Genomic DNA, 20,598 nt, shown 5'->3' with positions numbered 1-20,598 from the left:
ACAACTGAAGCTACAGCACAGTGCTTTTGCATCTAATTTTGGGCTGCTCCTTGTGGCATTTTAAAAGTCTCTTCCTCAGAAACAGAACCTTTGTGTTTTGTAGGACACAGTTGTGCAAGGAGATTATGGACACAGCACTGCCTTGATCTTTCAGACTGAGAGCACAAGTATCACAAAGTCTCAAAATGCACACTTGACTTGTGTACAATTTACACATCCCTGAGGCATTAAGATAGCAAAACAAGAGCACTGGGATTAGCTGTCACATTGATTCACTTACTGGTCCATTACTTAAAAGGATAAATGCCTGAATTCTTGTAATATTTACATTTCCCCTCACACATACCATTATCAACAGAGAACAGAATTAAAACACAGATGGATCCAGCGATATATATATATAATATTCATAACATAAGTCCTTGGAGGACCCCTCTACCTGGGGAATACCTCCCCGTAGCATGAAAAAGAGGCATCTCCCTCAGGAATTTACAAACTGTCCACTAATGTTAGGATACAGCAAGCAGAGACTCTGAGTTCAATTCCATGAGTGAAGCTGTTCAAGAGAAATGTCAAACATTTTTCAGACAGATCCGCTGAAACTCACAGAATTACTGAAGCCAGCAGTGGATCAGATGGCTAGAAAATAAGGGAAACTGCTTATGAAGTTATAGTGACTGCACTTTACATTGCTTGCTAAAGCAAAATACACTAAAATGCAGTTCATTTTGGGCTAAAAAAAAAAAAAAAAGAGACGAAGAAAAAGAAAAGCACAAACTCAAAGCATTGTTCAATTCGCTTGTCTGTGAAGATGCTGGAATCACTGTATTTGCCCAGCTATGGAATTTCCTCGCTGCTAACAACATACAGGAACCCTGCTCCTGCATTTCTGACCCACACCAACTTTTGTAATGTTGCCGTTGGTTGGTTTCTAGCTGGTCTTGTTGCCCATCTAGATCCTAGACCCACCTGAAATTTGCTCGAAAATTCTTCCACCCATTGTATCTACCATGAATGTACACAGTAGTTTCAAACATAGTCTATAATATTTTTATTTTACGGAGGTGAAAAAATATTTGAGACTTGGCATAAAATAATCATTTCATTTTAATGCTCAGTTCTCATTCTGAGAACTCATTCCCAAACACTGTTTTCCAGGTATGTTATTAGTACTTCTTCTCAGTACTCCAAATTCTCTCAGTTCTTTAGAGGGAACCAAGTTTCCAAAGATGCTGTATGTACCTTCTGTGATATCAGATCTTTACCAGAAAATTATTCATGAATACTTTGTTGTTAGTTAAGGACAAGTTGTTCTTAATTTTTTGGCTGTGCTTTGATTTATGTCGCTGTAAACAGAAAAGTAATGCCAACATTTTTCTGTATTTCATTAAACTAAAATTACACAGTATAAGCCTTTCACAATTGTTTACTCCAGCTAATGTCAATGTAACCACAAAGTCAATGCACTAGTGACACACAGGAAGCACCTCTAGCACTTTCGGGTTCTGTCCATTCATACTGGGGTAACCCTTAAACACTCGATTAAATTCAGTGTTGAACATGCAGTAAATTAGATGCAAACTGATTCATGCGAACTGACGCCCCTGTGTTTCCACTAACTTCTGAAATCTTACAGGGTTCTTCTTGAATCTAACACACTACAATTAGCAGCTGTTTAGAGTTGTCCCTGTTTCAGGTGACATCTGGGTGCTTCACACTTCAGGGAAGTAGTCCATGGTCACCTGTTCCCAGCTACACGTCTGTTCTATTTGACGCAAAAATTTCTCATCTGAACAGCATCTCTCCTTATTTTGCCACTATCTTTCTGTTATGATGTCTGATTGTTAGCATCATTGTCAAACGCAATACAAAAACTTTGATTTATGCAAACATATTATAACAAAAGGAGGTAAAGATTCACAGATTAAACACATAGAGGAGCTGGAGTAGGAACCACTTGAGTTTCATATAAAATGCTGAAATAGCCAAGCACCGCCAGGCAAGTTTTTCTGAAGAAATTTGCTTTGGCAGAGTTTCAAGATATAATAGTTTCAAAATAAAGTTTGCTAGTCGAAGTTCTTGTACAGTAATTATTTTAACTAATTCTTGTAAGGTAAAGAACCAGTAATTTGTTACAGAAAATTTGCTGTAATAACAAAGTATTATAAAAGAAGAGAGATGGCTGCCATTCTACCATTCCCTGTATTCACAACAAAAGCAGGCAGGTCTACATGCTAGAGCAGGCAGTAAGACGTGAGTTTTCAGCACTAAAGCAGAACCACCTCCCCCAGGCCCCAAAGGAGAGACATACCTGAAGAACAGGGTAGAAGAAGATCCATAATAACTGAATCTGCTCCTTTAGTGTAAACATTTATCTCATCTGTGAGAGGATGTCTGACCACTACTGACATCCTCTTCCTGATGGAATCAAAGCCCAACGTATGTAATACTTCAAAGTTTAATGTTCCCAGGTGAGGTAGCTCCACTGATACCTGGTCAGACAGCCTTCCAACCAGAGAACAGTTATATGCCCTTGCTGCATAGACGAGAGCAGCTTCATCTGGACTCTCTGCTTCATAACGGAGTTCTCCTTCCTCAGGTCCACTCCCTACAGGTATCCTGCCTTGCTGGGAGCTGTAGCCATTGTTATTCATCTGTGCAGAGTATGCCAGCTTCTCTTCCAGTTTTAATAAAGTGCTCTCAGTAGATGTAGATGAAAGAACACTTAAACCACATCTGTGCATTGATTTATTTGTAGCTAGGCTAGATGAACTGCTGCTGTTAGATCCAGAGGTCAAGCGACTGGGAGTGAATCTTCGGATGAAGTCTTCTATGGTTTTTACTGGAGATTTTAGTTCAAATCGATCTCTAACCTTGAGAAGCAAGAAACAAACCAATGAACAAAACCTAAAGAAAAGTTGTACAAGAATTTAGACAGTGACATTCAGTCTAAGGAGCTCCAACTTAAGAAGGGAATCTCTTTGAGGGCAGAAAGTAATGGCATTTGTCATTTGAGAAGGGAAAGTAAATGGACAAAACTGACTTATTAGCAAAAAAAACAACAACAAAACCAAAACCATAAACCTAAAACTTCAGAATTGTGTCTCTTTGTGAAAGTATGTATGCTTGCATTTAAAATATTAGTTCTCCTTTCACCTCCTCAGATATGACTAATGGATAGACGATCAGTGTTGGACCACCACCAGTAGTACATACTGAAAGGCTATTGTTAGCAGGAAGCATTGGCATTCTTTGTGCATATTTGGTGAAGGTAGTAAAAAATACGCTAATGCCAGAGCTTTCTTTTGAGAAGTGTGGTACCAGAAAAGTTTTATGAGAATATTCCAATGTCAGTGATGTCTTCAGTAGCAATATATTATAAATAACTTCTACTGTCTTCTCTTTTACCTTCAGTTCACTTCACTTTATCACTTACCTTAGTTTATTTAAATCCTTTATACAATGCTATTAACTGTAATAGCACATTCATAGTAATATATTTTCAATTATTGCATAACAGTGTAGCATTCCTAAAGCAGCAGAATTTAGCATTCTCCAAATGCTTCCCTGGCACAAAACCATGTGATCTTGCAGACTAGTTCAAATTTTATTCCAATTTGGAACAGAAACAGATCTCAGAATTTTCTCCAGAATGGAAATTCCAGCTGTGGGCTAGCTTTAACACTACATTCCACTATAGCTTTGTCTTACAGATCATCTTGGGATTGCATTGTTGAAGTCCTTATTCATCAGCGATACTGGTTTAAGCCAATTCAAGCATTAGTGATCATTATTTCTCACAATGAGCTAAAGATGCATCTTTTACACAGTTTGAAAGATTTAAGCAATGTTTCTCAAGCATATTCTCTTTCAAAACTTTTTTTTTTTTTTAAAAAAAACACAAACATCTGACCCTTTTCTTAATTTAATCCATATTTACAAAACATGCACTGACAGCTTATATTCTTTTCTGGGAAGCCTTGCATATTTACAAATTTGTTTCCACACAGACTTAAATACTTACATATATACATATACGTGTATATATATATTTATCAATTAAGTTACAGTACATGAACTCAGGAAATTTTCAGAAGTATCTTCAAATTATAAATGCTTATATATATATATATAAGCATTTCTTACCCTGAAGGTAAATGAAATAGTCAACTTGCTTCATGTAACCAATGCTTGACTGAACCTGCTCATTCACACTGCACTTCTAGGAATCATCTCGCAACTAGTTCTAGTTGTTTCTCACTAGAACAAGCAATTTTCACATCTCCCTCTTAAGAGATAAATTAGTATCAGTAGAAGTGACCCTTAAACTCTGTTTTGCAGTTTCTTTAACCTACCTTCTGGCGGGGCTGATTTGGTGCAGTAACCACAACCGTATTGCATATAGTCAAAGCGATGAAGAAGTCAAAAATGTCACATAGCTCTGGACTCAGATGGGATAATGGCTGTTCATGGCTCCTCATGATCTCCAGATGCTTCGCACATTCATTCACCTTTTCTAACAAGCGAGGATCTGGTGTGATATCCTTCTCCTAATAATAAATAGCAGTGATTAGTATCATTGACTCTGCAAGTTTCCAAAGCAGCATCAAGCAATCAAAGAGTCCAAAACAGTGTCAACACCAAGAGTTTTATGGTGGCCTCATGCCACAGAGTGGAGGTGGAGAGGACTGTAGTACACCCATTCTAGACAATAAACAGTTAATAATACGGCTACTGATAGAAATGGAAATGTGAGTAACTGTGTTGTCAGCTTTTTTCCCTACTAATTATACTGGATAATTATACTGGCAATATTCATCTACTTTAGGAGTAGTGGACAGGGGAAGAGTTACACAGTAATATTCCTCTGCCTGGTGGATTGTTTGTTAGAGATCAGATTCTATCCACACATTTGCGAGCACTTTGTGCTTTTTTTATACAGAAACACAGAGCACTTTCTACTCTTATTTCATCAGCACTTTCCACTTCTTTCATCTATTTCTTATCAGAGCAAACTCTGGTATTTCTTAAGATACCAGGATACTAGGATACAAAAGGCTAATAGATAAACCGAACTGAGGCTTTTTCTTCAGTAGAATTTTATTTTATCTGCTGATGCTCAGCAGCTGATGAATATGAGCAACCACTGAACCACGTGTGCAAAAAGTACAGCTTCAAATTGTACTGAAAGAACTTACTCTTGACTGAAATCGTGAAGTTCCACCACTGCAAACAGCATCTTTCTTTGCCCATATTCATAGTTTGTTTTGAGGGTGGATTTGTGTCAACAGTACAACAATACAAATCCCTAGATAGAGAAGACTTGGCTTCTCTGCTCTCCTATTATGATTCAGCTCAGGCAAAATTTCCATGGAATTACAATAGCATAAAATAAATTAACCAAAGCAAAGTTGTAAGGACACAAATTCACCAGCATTTGAAACATAAAGTTTTTTTTCTTTTTTTTTTTTTTTTTAATACATGTGCAATCCACTGATATTCTTGAATCACAATAAAAATTATGCTGTTGTGTATGTCAGCAGTGTCTAAGAATGGAGCATTGCAGTCCAGCACTTGTTAGTTTTAAAACCCTCTGTCAAAAAATAAAAGGAGAGGCATAAGCAGAGCAATTAGAATCCGTTATCTCCAACCCTATGCTACTCTCAGCCTCTGTAAATAAAGGGGAGGCATACATTTTCTTTTCAAAATCAAAAACAAAGGTTTCAGATTCTCTTTGCCTTTAGATTGTTCCTACAGAGAAGGTATTTAGATAAGATCTATGGCTGCATTTGGTTGTTTTTGTATAAACTCTAAGTCCAGAAGAAAAAATGCCAAGATGAAATCTATGAGAGGTACGCAATGCACCACAGCTTTCTTTATCTTTCCCTTTTCAGGACATTGTTCTGCTAAAAAATACAGGACGCTGCACATTTAGTTCTTACGACTTACCATTGGGCTACTGAATGCAGTATGCTTCGAGAGTATGCTTGCTCTTTTCGCTTCAGCTCTGCTACCAGTGCGGCGGTGGGTTTTGGTACTCTGGCTTCTGTGGACTACTTTGATGCTCTGATGGCTGCAGATACTGTCACGCTGGGATAAATTTCCTCCTTTGGGGGCTGCTTCTTCTTCCTCGGAATCAGGTTCTTGGTACATCGCTAACCGTTTGGCTATCAGGAAAAATACACATTGCATATGTTAAACGTGGCTGAGAAGGAGGGAAAAGGGACATGCTGACTTTGTCGAAGCGATCTGGTTTTACTCTTATACTGTGCTTTCCCAGTGAGAATGAATGATTCCATTATCAGGGGATAACAACGTCCTAATTGCCTGGTAGTATCTAAGGGAGGATTCAGATAACATAATGAGAAATGTGATGCAATGCACAGCCTCCCTCATCATCACACTCTCCGCGAGGCAGTTAAGACTCTGTGGTAACTCTCTGCGCTCCCGAAGACTATTCCACAACTCAGCTTGATGAAATCAGCCAAATAATAGGGATTTCACTGCAGTCTGAGACGGAACTAAACAATCCAGAAAACTTTCTTGTCCTTCCCAACAGCATATGGAAATTTCGCCGAGTATTTTCCAGCAAAAATGTCACATCTATCCAACTGCAGTTAGCTGACAACCAGAGTGTCCAGCATCTACCCTCCAAGCATGCCTACAGAGCACAACTTGCTCAGACTGTGTGAAAGCCTTGCTCAAAGTCAGGTCCATCTGCTGCAGAGGGGAGATGTGAACCCAGATGCCTGATTCCCATTCTACTACAAAAAGCACACTGGGGTCTGTCCCCTCCCCTGTGACTGGCGTGACAGAGGGAGCAATGCCACACGCGGTACCACACTTACTGTACTTTCAACTGCTGTACATGCACAGAATGAGCCCATTTTTCCAAATGAGGCATTTCAGAGGAGTACTTTGCTAGTCGAGACTCCAGCTACAACAATTACAGTTAGAAACCAATCTAGGCATTTCGATGTGTAGAAGATAAAAATGAAGCAGAAGGAAAAGGTGTGAAAGAGCTGTGCAATCCAGCCCATCTAATAACAGCTTCCATTTAGTTGTAACTGATGTATAACATATTTTTCCATTCCTAAAGATCACGGGCGCTTAATAGCCTAGGTTATTCATTAGACAGGCACATGCCGTTTTAACAGGTACCTATTTATTCCTTCATTAGGTATTCATTGAAAAGCCTCTCATTATACTCTCAAAATAATCCACACTATGCAGATGTACAGTACAAGTTACATACTTGTGGCTCTGCTCTGTTTCGGTTCCCTAGTGTAACAAATTAGATTTCCTAAAGTCAAATGATAAATCACTAGCATGTAAGTTAATTATTCAGGCTTTTAACAAAAAAAAAAAAAAAAAAAAATTGCACATGAAGATTTTTCTTTCGAAATATTTCCTGGGAAAAAAAAGCTTGTATCACATACAGTGCATTTGGCATGGGATCATTTTAATGTGGCTAGCTTTATGATCAAAGAAAAACCCATCCTTGCCATCCACTGTAATTTTCAAACATGTTTTAGCTGTCAGAAGGTGGTCAGAGGCATTGAAGTCGGACCACACACAGTATCTAGTGATAGCTCTACCAGTACAGTATTGTACATCAGAGTGTTTTTCACATCTATTTGGAACGTGTTCAGGCTCTGTCTGAAACGCGGGAGCTCGGAGAGGTTCCCAGTTCCTGGCTGTAAATACACACCCAGGCCTTGCTCTGACTGTGTGCCTAGAGCAGTCTGGAGTATGCAACACCCTTAGATTTTGCTGGAAGAAAATTCAGACCATGGAGGTAGGAAGGGCCACAGTGCTTCTGGAGACATGGAGAGCAGAGTTCAGGGCACACTGCAGATAAGTTTTGCCCCATAGCTCATATACAGCCCTAGAGGCTGGACCTTGAGATTTACGTAGACCAACTGGATGATTGAGGAGGTTCCTTCATTAGCATTATTTGGAGTGATTCATGCTCCTCTGTGTTATGTGATGGGAAAGAGGTTGAGCAACAGCACCTCCAGCGCTGTGAGGGCAGCTGCTCCGTGAGCCACACAGTTGCACACAGAAGAGCACAGCACCACTGGCTTCTCCTTTCACTGCCCACCTTGTACTTTGATGCGAATGACGAAACCTAGAAGACAGCTCAAAAAATGAGGGTTTATGGTCTTCTTGGCCCTTCTGTTGTATGGTAATGGGCTGCATGGAAATAAAATTCACTTCACCCGCACAGGCTGCTCCCTGGGACTTGTTGCGTGTGCAACAAAATGGCAGCACAAAATGGACCTGCTCCATCACTCACGCTCACTAATTCTCACCTTCTTCTGCTCTGTAAGCCTCTATGCATTTTCCCAGTGGAACTGCAGATCCCTACTTGTGAATTTAATCCAACAGCTCATAGGTTTGCCTGTATCAAAAGGAGCCTGCAGCGTGCCGTAAGCACCGATCCAGGCCCTCGATCAAGATGTGAGCCAGGCTGCTCAGTGGTTCTCCCAGCATCCCAGTTTCCTTCCACAGGAAACCCAGGCATGCAGAGAAGGAAAGAGCCATGCAGAAAGTAGATATAAGACTGGAATCTCATTTAACCAAGTAAAATGTAACTCTTTTGATACTGAGGCTTTTATTTCCATTTCATACCAAGGTAAGCTTGTATAAAAAAAGAAAAAAAAAGGCCTTAGCACCTTTCAACATCTTCTCAAGTGCAGTCTTACATATTATGCAGCAAGAATTAAGAAGTTTGAAGACATAATGAAGCACAGTGCGATTGTTATGTTATGGCTAAGGTTCATAATGCTTCAACAGCGCGAAGCGTGCTTCTTTGGGAACATTCTGTTCTCTCCACCCACTCAGCCCTCTCAAATTCAGAACCTTTTCGCATGAACATTACAACCTGAAAGACATTGTTGTGGGATGCTTTTTGGTTTCAGCACTGAAAATTCATGGCCTTGATCTTTTGTCTGATAGAGAGTTTTTTATTAAGGGCAGAGACACAAACAGCTCTGAGAAGCACAGTAATGCAATTCATGAAAGTCAAATTTCACTGTCCTCTAGTTCACTTTATATTTACAGCACAAAGAAGAAAGGATAATTAATACTTATTCCATGAACTCTCTTCCATCTTTCAGGAGACAGCAGTACGCTATCAATAAAACTCCTCTCGTAGTTGATATGTATTTGAAAATAGTATTTATTTTTGTATTTAAAAAACTCTTTTATCTTATATTTTTTTGTTTTTGATTATCTTATTCAGCTGTCAAATAAATACACTTTCCATGCTACCTCTATTCTACCACGAGGCATCCATTTTAGAAGCTGATGGAGGCACCACTGCCATACAAGCAGATGTCTCACTAAGTAGAAAAGAGTGATCATGAAACTATAAAATAATTTGTTCCATGCAGAATGAAATTCCAGACCCCCCCTAGACCAGACTAATTCAGCTGTCAGTGTGTGAGCCCTAATTTCCCCACGGAAATGGGGAAATTTCGCCCCAAACCATTTGGATAAGGCTGTTACTGAGTTACCATGAAGTAAGTCTAGATGTACAGTATGTATTCGCACCACCTTATTTCCTAATTAATTTATGAGTGCAAGCTTATTTTGCTTTTAAGTGCTCTCTAGTGTCTACACAAAGAGTCGCTCAAGCAGCTAGCATGCAATAAATTTGTATGAGTGTGCTAGCATAAGCTTAACTTAGTTTACTTTGCAAGATCTTCCTCGTAAAGAAAGTCTTGAGATTAGAAAACACCAACATTTTCCATCTTCTCTCCTCTTGGCAACCCCAGGGGCTTGAAAAGAATAACCTTAAGTCTTTTATTAAGGACTCTTTACTCCACTTAGAAATGGAGATTATCCTTATTCCTCTAGAGATTTTCCAGAGAAATTGTTAGTGTAGATATACGCTTAGGAGAAAGTATTACCTTTCTCTAAATCTGTCCATCATGAATTATTCTGTGTTCCATAGGAGTTTAAAATACAGCACTCCCAATTTATTTGGTTCTACATCTGCTGGCCCTGGTTCTCTCCACAGTCTCCAATTACATTTTTTCAGAAAGCAATAACAAATGTAAAGAGAAACTACAGGCAAGCTACAAAGAGTGCCTGAAGCACCCGGTCCTCTTAATAGTTTTGATCTTTCTGGAGAAAACCTAAATGGACTATCCTGATTTCTGAAGGCTATCAAATTGAAAAGAAAGGCAGAGGAGCAGTCCCTTTGGAAGCAACAGCCACATTTAGGGAAAAGGCTTTATTGATTTTTATTTATTTATGTACTTAGTAAATTCAACTTTTTAGTAAATTCAATTTATTTAGTAAACTCCAGTGTGGCTAGAATGTGCAGTCTATGTCTTTTGATTAATAAGAAAGTTCCACCACAAAACAGTCCCACAAACTAAGAAAAAGATTTTTCCACATAATGCTCTTTCCTATGAAAAGTAGTTGTTGAACAATCTTCAGCATGAAAAAATAAAGTACAGACAGAAACTTCTTCCTTCTTAAATTCAGTGACTAAGAAACTTTGCTAGCCAAAGGAAAATCACCGGGGTTTTCACCATTTGCCTTCAAAAACGTATACACTTATCTTTTTCTTACATTCTCTAGAATTTTCTCAGTCATTGGAAGGAAGTGAGAAGAATGCAAAGATTGAAAAAAATATTTTTTTCAGAATTGTGTGGTTGCATTCATGGAGCTTCAACTTGTGTTTTGTCAAAAGTTCCATACAATGGGTGGCCAAAACTAGAAAAACAGAGATCACACCCCATAGACAAGAGGCAATTCATTTAGCATTTGGAAAACATCTAGGACAAATGTCAGGCCAAGAGCATCTGGTTGTAGCTAAATCATATAATGACTTTCACAAGCACAGTCAGCTTTTGGGCACCTACTCGCCCTGGGATCAGCAGATAGACTTGGGCCATGTCCAGTTTCTGGAATTGTTAGAAGCTGGAGACTAGCCCGAAATAAAGAGCTGTGGTATGGCAACGTAGTTTTACGTATAGGGCAACAACTCCTTGTTTTTTGGTGCTAACATTCTTTTGGGGCAGGAGGAAGTACTTGATTAGAAGAGTAATTTTTTTTTTTTGGTGTTGTGGCACTCCTTTGCAGTATCACCTTATTGTGGAAGTGTCACACAGCAAGGTGTTAGCTTTAAGAAATAAGAGACAGATACCACTCCACCCACTTCTGGGATTAAACCAGAGTATAGTGCCAATGGGTATTCCATAAATGCTGAGGACATTGATGAATTGGACAATCATTATTCCACTCAGAAAGGTCCATGACATATCCTGCTCCTGAATTAACAAATTCCAAATCAAGGAGAGCCATTGAAGGAAACAAGATTTGAGAAAACACATAACACAGATATGAGATGGGAATTCTATTCACCTGTATTTAGAATCCTAAAGCACACAGAAAATGCCATGTCATATACAATAAATCTAAATGTCTAGAACAAGTATGATGAGCTACATCCTACAAATGATCAATTTTCTCCATTAACTATAAAGTTACTAGATGTCTATCTTCCACATAAATATCTAAAATTAGGTAACAAGGATCCCATCCCTTTCAACACAGTCTCCACAAGGCCCACTGATCAGCTTGATCCTGATCAGTGCATATTCCATCACCAAAACATTATAGGTGAGTTCAACAATGATGAATATTTGCTAGAGTTTACATTGTGGAACAGCTGCCAAGCACGCTCACACCTTCCCTCTCAGCTTTCACATGTGTTCCTGGATCCTCTTTGGTGCTAAGCTCTCACATAGCAGTACACATGAGTAATACTCTGTACTGTCTCCAGTTGGCTAGGAGATTCTGTCCCACGCTGGTGGAATTTACTGGCCTCTGTTATTCATGGTTTTGTCACCTCTTGTCTAGACTAAAACAATACAGTATCCTTGGGCATAGTGCCATCAGCCCCAGAAGAAACATAGAGCCAGTGCAAAATTCTGCAGGAAAATGTCTCCTCCAGCAAATTCATGAAAACTGTCCCTTGCTTCCTACACTGCCTAAAAAAGTATCAGGTCTTTTTCATTTTTTTTTCTTTTAGAAACATTTGAATTGCTTCAACCCTGCATGAGGTCCACATAAGCCTCTGTGATGAAAACCATGATTAATATGCCCACTTTTGATGGAAAACAGAACTCTTCCCCGTAATCATAAAGCTCACCTTTTACATGGTGAATTACATGACTCCTTGGAACAAATTTCCAAAGAAAATAAGGACACTCCCACCACTCAAAAAAAAGACATGCCACCTCAAAATGCCAAACCTAACACAGCACAGTTTATGCCTTTTAAGCAGCCCTTGAATCAACACAAATTGCACACTGCACAAAGGGAGAAGAAGAAGGGGAATGAACAAGCTATGTATGCATAACGAATGTCACACATTGCTTAATATACTAGTGATAGGAACTCAGATATGGTGATGATAACTGAGGGATGCCAATGACTGTAGAACAGAAAAGAATGGGATAACTGTTCACAGCAAAATAAATTTTATGGAGAAAAACTTACAATGTAGCACGCATAAAATTTCTGAAGGCTATGTACAATCTGTTGATTGAGCAATTAACAGATATATAGCAGTCCTAGATTATGCTGAAAAAATACTTCAGCAGAAAATTCAAGTTCCAATGTGAGGAAATTTCAGACCTCAATCTGCCACCATGGGCATGAGTTTCCCCCTGACTGTGTATGCATGGCTGAACCTCAGAATACAGGGGCTTGAGATGACTTTAGAGTAAAAATTGCCAGAACGCTACATCTTAGCTTTATTCTTGGATATGGCTGAATGGAACTGTTCTGACTGAAATTTCTCCCCCAGAACTCATGCCTGAGGCAGACAGTTAGCGTGGAAAACTTTAACCAAACAGTTAAAAGGTTTGTAAAACTATCCATAGCTGAAAACCGGATCTTAGCATGGGAAGGGTCAAGCAACTGTAATAACAGGCACTGCTACCCAGCCACAGCAGAATAACAAACTTAGGCCGAAGAGCTCAGAACAAGTATATTTCCATCCTGAATAATCTGCTTTTATAGTAGAAAATGACTTGTTATCTTCAGCTTTTGGATCTTGACCTGTGTACAGCAATTTTAAATTCAGTTCTACATCTGAAAGACTACTCAGAGTTTGATCCCTAGTAACAAATCACTATGCCTGAATAATTACTCAGACAAGTGAAGAAAGGCACAGATCATCTTTGAAATGGATGAGAAAAGGTAGATGCATTTTATTTGGTTTTCTTGCATATATTGTGTCCCCAAATCACTTGCCAAGTGAGAGAGTTTAGAATTTTCTAATTCATGAAATCTTCAGTAAAGCCTCAGGAGGGGAGCTGGATGGCATCCAGCAGTTAAAACATATGTCCCAAAACCTCAGAGGGGAATTCAGATACTCTAGTGTAAGACACAGAAAAGCTGCCGACAAATCATTTGCAATTAAGCACAGAGCAATGAAATGTTATTGATTCTCTTACTAAAAAGGAATCAGCTGTGATAGACATCTTACTATATATCTAAACAAAAAGATTTCAACAACAGAGAAGATAAGAGATGGTTAGAAAATCAGACTGAAGAGCAGCTCACAAAAGACTTGAATGAAGAATAATTTTTATTCCTTAGTTATAGGGAACAAAAGCAGTAGAAATGATCTCAATTTAAGCATAAAATGGCAGAGAGAGTTCTATTTTTTGTAGAAGAGAAAAAATAAATAAAGTACCAATTTTAAAATTATGTCTGTAATTTTATACCAAATGGAGTTACAAGTAGACCAAACATAGAGGTAAGTGAAAGGATTGACAGAAAAAAAGAATCAATTAGTTTATTCTAGGTATTTAACTGATAATTTTGTTTGTAGTGAATTTCACACTGCTTTTGTTAATATTTATATTATAACCTGAAATTAATAGATGAAAGCATGCACAAACTTAGATTTCTGTTAAATGCATTACATTTGAAGAAAAAAGGATCTGAAAGTCAAGATTCAAATTCAAGAGCCTGAGTTCAGCCTCCACAATGGCTGATGCTCTTAAACTCATAAAAATACCCTTTCTGCACTGTTTTAGTTGGCAGTACCATCATCGTTCCTCCAAGGAACACAGTACATTCTGAAATTAGTATAAACAAGCAAACAAGCAATGGCAAAGAAGAAAAAAAGAATGAATATTGAGTGTCACATCTCGGAGTCCAGAAACATACTCTTAATTCTAACTCTTCTTTCTTTCTTTCTTACCTACAGTACAGAGATAAGAAATGATAGCCTCTCCCTATTTCAGTTCTTATTTCTGTGACACTGGGGTAATAATACTACCCCCCCCCCCCCTTTTTTTTTGAATGCCTTAAATATAAGGTGTCAGTACTAGAGAAAAAAAAAGAACAATCCTTGTATAATCCAAAGCTTCAAAACATCTTTTACTACCTTGGAATATTCTGAACTTTTTAAAGCATGTTTTAGATTTTCCAGTCTATTTGATTATTTCTCTTATTCTAGGTACTTTTTGTACGCTTAACTTCCCTAATGGCCTTCAAGAAAACTTTCTGATCAGTGATTTTAAAATGTTCTGCATATTAAGAAACTTAATTTTTGCAATTAGAAATGCAAAACTGTAGGTATTGATATTGCTTGGTACACAGATGGAGTTTGATTGGAAGAGTTAAGATTTGTTACATAACAAACAATAAACGTTAGAGGAAAACAGCTTAAAAACAAAACAAAACAAAACAAAACAACAACAGGAATTCACTTTGTTATTTTAAGAGGGTGATGAGAAGACACAGGGATGACCACCCTCACCTTCCCTTGTGACAAAGAACAGATTTTTAACGTTTCAAAGGTCTGATACTTGTGCACATTCTCTCAAGTGCAATGTTCCCATAGCACTGGAGGTATTTTAACACAGACACCTGTCATGAAGGAGCACTGAAAAGAATCTGATAAAGGTAACATAAAATATGCTATTAGATGAGATTATGTTTCCTGTGAATATGAAAAGCAGAAGCTTTGTTTATGTTCTGTTCTCAGCACACAAGGATAACCTCATTCCAGGTATTCAATCAGACATTAATCTGGCTGTGTGCTTAAAGCTGGTATTTTACATAGTATATTCAAGCAAACTGTTGTGTATCGTCAGCACTATTCAATTTGCTTAAATTAGCCATGCGCTCAAGTGCTTTACTAAATCAGGAGCTAAAGCTGGAAGCCCTAACTGCCTCGATGCCGTACTGTGGATGTTACAGAACGTTTTGATAAGATTGTCATTGCTAGCTGAACACAGCCATCAAATTATAATAACTTGAAAACAGCTATTATGGAGTCTGCCGAGAAGATGCATGCAATTTCTTTTATTTTTCTCTTTGATTTAAGATTACAGCAACTTTTTAATCTACTTCAGATTGCACCAAAGTACGGCAGTTAGATAGAAAACAAGATCGTGAGCTCACCATTATCATCATGGGAATACTCTATTCCAGAAACAGTGCATCTTCGGAAAACCATCTTGTTTTCTGTAAGCGTCCCAGTCTTGTCTGAAAAGATAAACTGCACCTGACCTAAGTCTTCTGTGATATTTAAAGCTCGGCACTGCAGCTGAGTGTCTGTTTCCTCATCGTATAAATCTTTATCTTGATGAATAAAGTATACTTGGCAGATTTTAACTATTTCAATGGACACATATAAAGAAATTGGAATCATAACCTGGAATACACAAAAAGAAAGTGAATTAGGAGGAGACAAGCAAGGATACTCTAAATTAATAAAATCTAATTTGGCAGTGGACAGAACACGAAGAGACTATGTACTTTAAACATCTACTGTAAATTTATTAACACGTTTGAAAAAAGTATATTTATAGAGCTAGATTAAGAAAACCTACAATGAATTGCAGATCTGAAATACATTATTATGTAAATACATTATTATTATTATTATAGCAAATATTTTTGGGACTTTTAAGTTGAGCCTGAAACTAACCAGGAAAACAAAACAAAATAAAATAAAACAGCATGGTCAGAGTCCTGTAAATGTGATATTTTATATTTAAAAAACAGAATAATTTTATTCTGCATAAATAATAGACTGTTTACAAATTCACTTTGCAGCAGTAAGAGAATCAAAATGAGAATTGTAAAGCTTTCCACAGGAACAATCACTTTGGCCATGGCTTTTGCACTGCAGGTCATCTGAATGAAGAACACATTCTTTAGCTGCTGAAGAAAGAGATGTGAGAAGCGTCTCTAGAGAAGATTATCAGCTGTTTACTAAAGATTGTCAAAGATCCATGAAATACCTATCTTGTACTTGAGTTTTCCCTCCAGATATTTATTCAGCTGATATGAAGTTGTTAAGAAGCACGGTTTTTGAAAGTGGCTAAAGAAGTATGCAACCTATGTTCATACCAGGACAGTGTACCCAAAGTGGCATCCTGAACCTCTGATGTGTTGTTCCACAGTGGGTGGATGTGAAGCATAAAGCTTGTTTTATCCCAGGAGGATCCATTGCATCCTCTCTCTTCCTACTTTTTTTAATAAAATAGAATCAAATAGACCTGAGTCTTTTGCGGAAGGTTGGATTTCAGATGGTTTCCTTCTTGAAGACCAGTGTGCAGTTCTGACAGCTTATCAGTTTGTATGACAGTGTTTGACAGTGTTTGGTTTGTTTATTTTTAAGAAAAGTTCTCATCTTTTTACCACGGAGTAGACCGTATCTTTCTTTGGTTTAGATTTCTGGTTATATATTATCACATTCCCTGTGGATAAAATTTAAAGTGACTACATGTTTAGTATTAATTTTAGTACTTGATTAGCTTCTCACATGCCTTAGTTGTAGAAAGGGTACTACACACACTGCACATTTATACCTTTATTACAGAATGAACACAGGTGACGTTATATACAACTCAGATACCTGAAAAACTATGATCGCTGTCAGAAATAAATACACGGAAGCTAAAACAGGAGACAAGTATTTGCCATCAGGCCCTGGAACATCAAAAACTGGTTTCTTCTTCTCACCATATTGCCATACCCATAGGCCATGACCTGTAGAAGAGTTGAAAGAGAGAAAGATCCATAACTCAAAGAAAAAAGGTTTATGATACAAATTTGTCCTTAGAGATGAGTGAGATGAGTTACATAGGAAATTGATACTTGTTTTCAGCTACTCTCTCTGTCTTGAAAGTGGTCCCAAAGATATTATTATTATTATTATTATTGTTATTGTTATTGTTATTATTATTTTATTATTATTATTTTTTACAGGGGTTTCAGATTTTGGAAAGGTATTTGTTTGGCATTAAGGATGGCATTTAAGAGTCACTTACTGTAACTTTATCCAAAAAAAGCAATCTGGCTAGTCTAAATTATTAGTTTAAGCTTTGACTAGCAGCAGAGCCAACAGCAGTGAAGCTGAGGAACTAAGAACAGAAGAAATTTAGAGTCTTGCCAAAAGCCTTTTTTTATCTATCATGCTGGTAACTACATAAAGATAAGGATATGATTATTTTGGGAAAAGCACATTCTTGTTAAAGATAGAAAGTTGCCTTTTAAGTAGAGTGCTAGGATTTGCAGCCAGTATCTTCTGGAAGACCCCCAAGAGATCTAAAGTGGTTTGCCTGATGTTTTAGGGTTAAAACCAAAGTATAATTCCCCCACCATAATATGCCTTCAAATTGTCTTCACAGCATGTCAAAAATCAGCAGAAGAGGACAAGGGCCTACTTTAAAAGTAATCTTTTGAAAGGCACATTTTACTAGGTTTTACACTTTCCTTTACATCTTGATACAATAAAACAGCATTGAACTCTTGAAAAATAAAAACAATACTTAAGCCAAGTAAGAAAACTGTTTTGTCCTTGTGCTACCAATACGAGCATATCATCGGACTGATGTCTATATTTTTATTCTTCAGAGCAAAAATTGAACTCCCACACTTAGAATGACCTACATCAAGACTTGTTTTATAAATATCCTGATTCAGATTTCCTCCACTTACACTGTCTTGACAGGAGGCACAGAAGTTGCCTGACTCTTACAGAACGCAGCTTTGCGCGCCTGAAGCACCAGGCACCTCTGGTTTTGAAGCACTTGAGCAAACCTCTTCCCAGCTTTATGTGGCTACTACCACCTCCAGCGGTTTGCTTTGGCCCTCTGCTGGTGGTTTCTGTCCTCGGAGCAGATGTGCCAGAGCAGATGATGCCACGCGTGTCACCTACCGTGTGCCACCTCCTCCCATTTGCATTCATGCAGCCCAGGAGTCACAGCTGTAGTGAAGCCACGGTGGCACACAGCCTGCTGCCACTGCTCTGGGGACATCGCCTCTGCTGCAGTGGCAGAGGGGACAGCTGCAGGCAGGGACTCCCTGCAATTAAGCCCACTGCAGCACTTCTCCCCCATGCTGAGATGCTACACACGAGTGTCTTGAACTCAATGGAAACAAATACCCTGACTGATTCACAGCTGGAAAAACTCATCTTTAAGCAGTATTTAACAATACCTGGAAAAAGGCACACTGAGACTTATTAAAAAGGCAAAGGATTGTTATTAAACTCCACGGTGGTTGTTAGGAAACATTCTGGTGTTTCTGCAGCATGACTCACACACAAACATTAGAGAACACACAAACATGAAGGATATGGAATTCATATGCAATATATTAACAATCATTTTGAGTGCCAAATGTAAAACTCAATTCTTTCTCACAAGTGAACAGAAAAACAGCCTGCAGAGTATTAACCTGAACCTCAGCATTTCCTTAAACACTCCAGGAAGTCTAGAGGGTTTTCTAATTGGATTTATGCAGATTTAGACTTTTATGTATTTCTTTGGGTTTAAAGCTGCTGCCTTAGGGACAGTGCATAAATGTTGTACGCTGTGCCCTTGATTTAATAAACAGTACTGGGGAATAGAACTGTGCTAATTATGTTTATTCTCTGCTCATAAATTACTTTGTTGACTGATTAATGGCATGTTATGCTCTACCACCTGTAATTCTGAGGGCACTGCTTATAAAGTGGCTTCTTTTTGACTTGACATTTTTGGAGGTGGTAGAATCTACGCATTCAGATCTCTGGTACTAAGAGCATATATTTGATCGATACTAGGAAACTAATGGGACTGTGTATCAATACATCTTGATTTCAAGGAAACACAACCAAAATTGGATAGTATGGAGGCAGCTATACAGATTTCATGCTCTGGCATATACACGTTTTTGGTACAGCTAAGTACATGAATCCCAAGTGAGTCTGACACTTAAGTTTCTATTTTTAAAGAGTACTTACCAATGGCAGAAAACAGACACATGATTAAAAGTATGAGGATACACCAAAGGACATCAGCATTCATCTGTCTTTCAAGCTTACTGCGCTTGTAACGGGGTCCATTATTATTTAATAAAGCTTTGGTCTCATGCCCTGCAAAAGCAATTGCATTATGTAATAGGGATTTCTGTTAGTGTTTCAAGGAAACTATGGAGAGACAGTATGCATAGTCAGACCGAGAAACAACTTTTACCTGCGTAGATTACAATTCCTGCAACTTCTTCTGTATTTCTAATAGTGCATCCACGTAACAAAAGATTTTCTTTGAACAGTCCATCTTTTTTTCCATTTTTATGTATTCTGCAGAAAATTTAAAAAGAGAACAAAGCAGAACATATCAAAACATTAGGCTTGTTAAATCACACTACTTTGTAATATAAGCCCAGGAAGCATCTTCAAATTTTAAGAAGTTTTGTCACCCTGACTGTGAAATATTTCCTTATATCTTCCTCCTGGGAAGATCCTCTGACAGACTTTGAAAACTGAGAATACCTACCCAGGAATCCCAGACATGCAGCAGCCCAGCTGGAGTAGTACTAGTTGCTCTGGCTAGGCTGTGGGATATACAAATGGGATATAGAAATGTACCGGACATACGTTCACTAGCAATACGAAGGCCAAATCTACACCACGTGTGTAGGCAATCTAATGTTTTGAAAATACATTGAACCTTCTGTGCTTGTACAGATTGCCCGTGCACAGTTGTGAATGTTCAGTAATAGTAAAACCAATCCATCTAAGAGTAGTTGTGTAGTCAGTAACATTTATATGGTATTCACATGTTTTTATCAAAGAAATCCCAAAACGAAATATTGGGAAATTGGGAAAAGGCAGTGCTTCAGAAGCAGTGACACTAAGGAAGATGTGCCAGGAATAATACATGTCAGTTCAGTGATAAAGAAAGGAAAACATATCCATGTGCTCATCAGTGAGAACAAGACAGATTCTTTTCAGAAGTGTCTCACTGTCTAAGAAAGAAGAGGGCATGCGCCCTGATGATTCCTGTTGATGTGCACATGTGAAAATCAGAAAGTTACATTTCCACTGCAACTTCTGCTATGTATGGATGGAGTAACTTAAATTTCAGTTGTCAGAGAACTACAGAAAACAGCCTTATGAGAATTAACTGTCACAAGTGAAATTACAACAATAGTAACAACAATTAAAACATAGCATCACAATGTTTTATTAGGTTAAAAAAAAAAAGAAAAATCAAATAATCCTTTCAGACCTTGTCTGCATGAGTAAAATTTAATTTAACAGACTGCAGTATCCTA

At 38.0% G+C, this 20,598-nt stretch overlaps 1 protein-coding gene across 1 annotated transcript in view; it reads right to left on the bottom strand.

Moving 5' to 3' along the window:
- Positions 1-20,598, bottom strand: part of ATP10A (ATPase phospholipid transporting 10A (putative)) — a 68,899-nt gene that overhangs the window by 22,915 nt on the left and 25,386 nt on the right. The window contains exons 4-10 of the mRNA XM_032199953.1: positions 19,515-19,621; positions 19,283-19,414; positions 16,910-17,043; positions 15,448-15,700; positions 5,950-6,167; positions 4,356-4,550; positions 2,312-2,873 (exon numbers count right to left, since the gene is read on the bottom strand). Of these exons, the coding sequence (XP_032055844.1) occupies positions 2,312-2,873; positions 4,356-4,550; positions 5,950-6,167; positions 15,448-15,700; positions 16,910-17,043; positions 19,283-19,414; positions 19,515-19,621 (1,601 nt within the window). The remainder of the gene's footprint in view (positions 1-2,311; positions 2,874-4,355; positions 4,551-5,949; positions 6,168-15,447; positions 15,701-16,909; positions 17,044-19,282; positions 19,415-19,514; positions 19,622-20,598) is intronic.

The sequence above is a fragment of the Aythya fuligula genome, chromosome 1 (genome assembly GCF_009819795.1).
Source record: "Aythya fuligula isolate bAytFul2 chromosome 1, bAytFul2.pri, whole genome shotgun sequence".
Taxonomy (NCBI): domain Eukaryota; kingdom Metazoa; phylum Chordata; class Aves; order Anseriformes; family Anatidae; genus Aythya; species Aythya fuligula.
The sequence above is the reverse complement of the archived record's forward strand: the minus strand, read 5'-3'. Positions and strand labels throughout refer to the sequence as shown.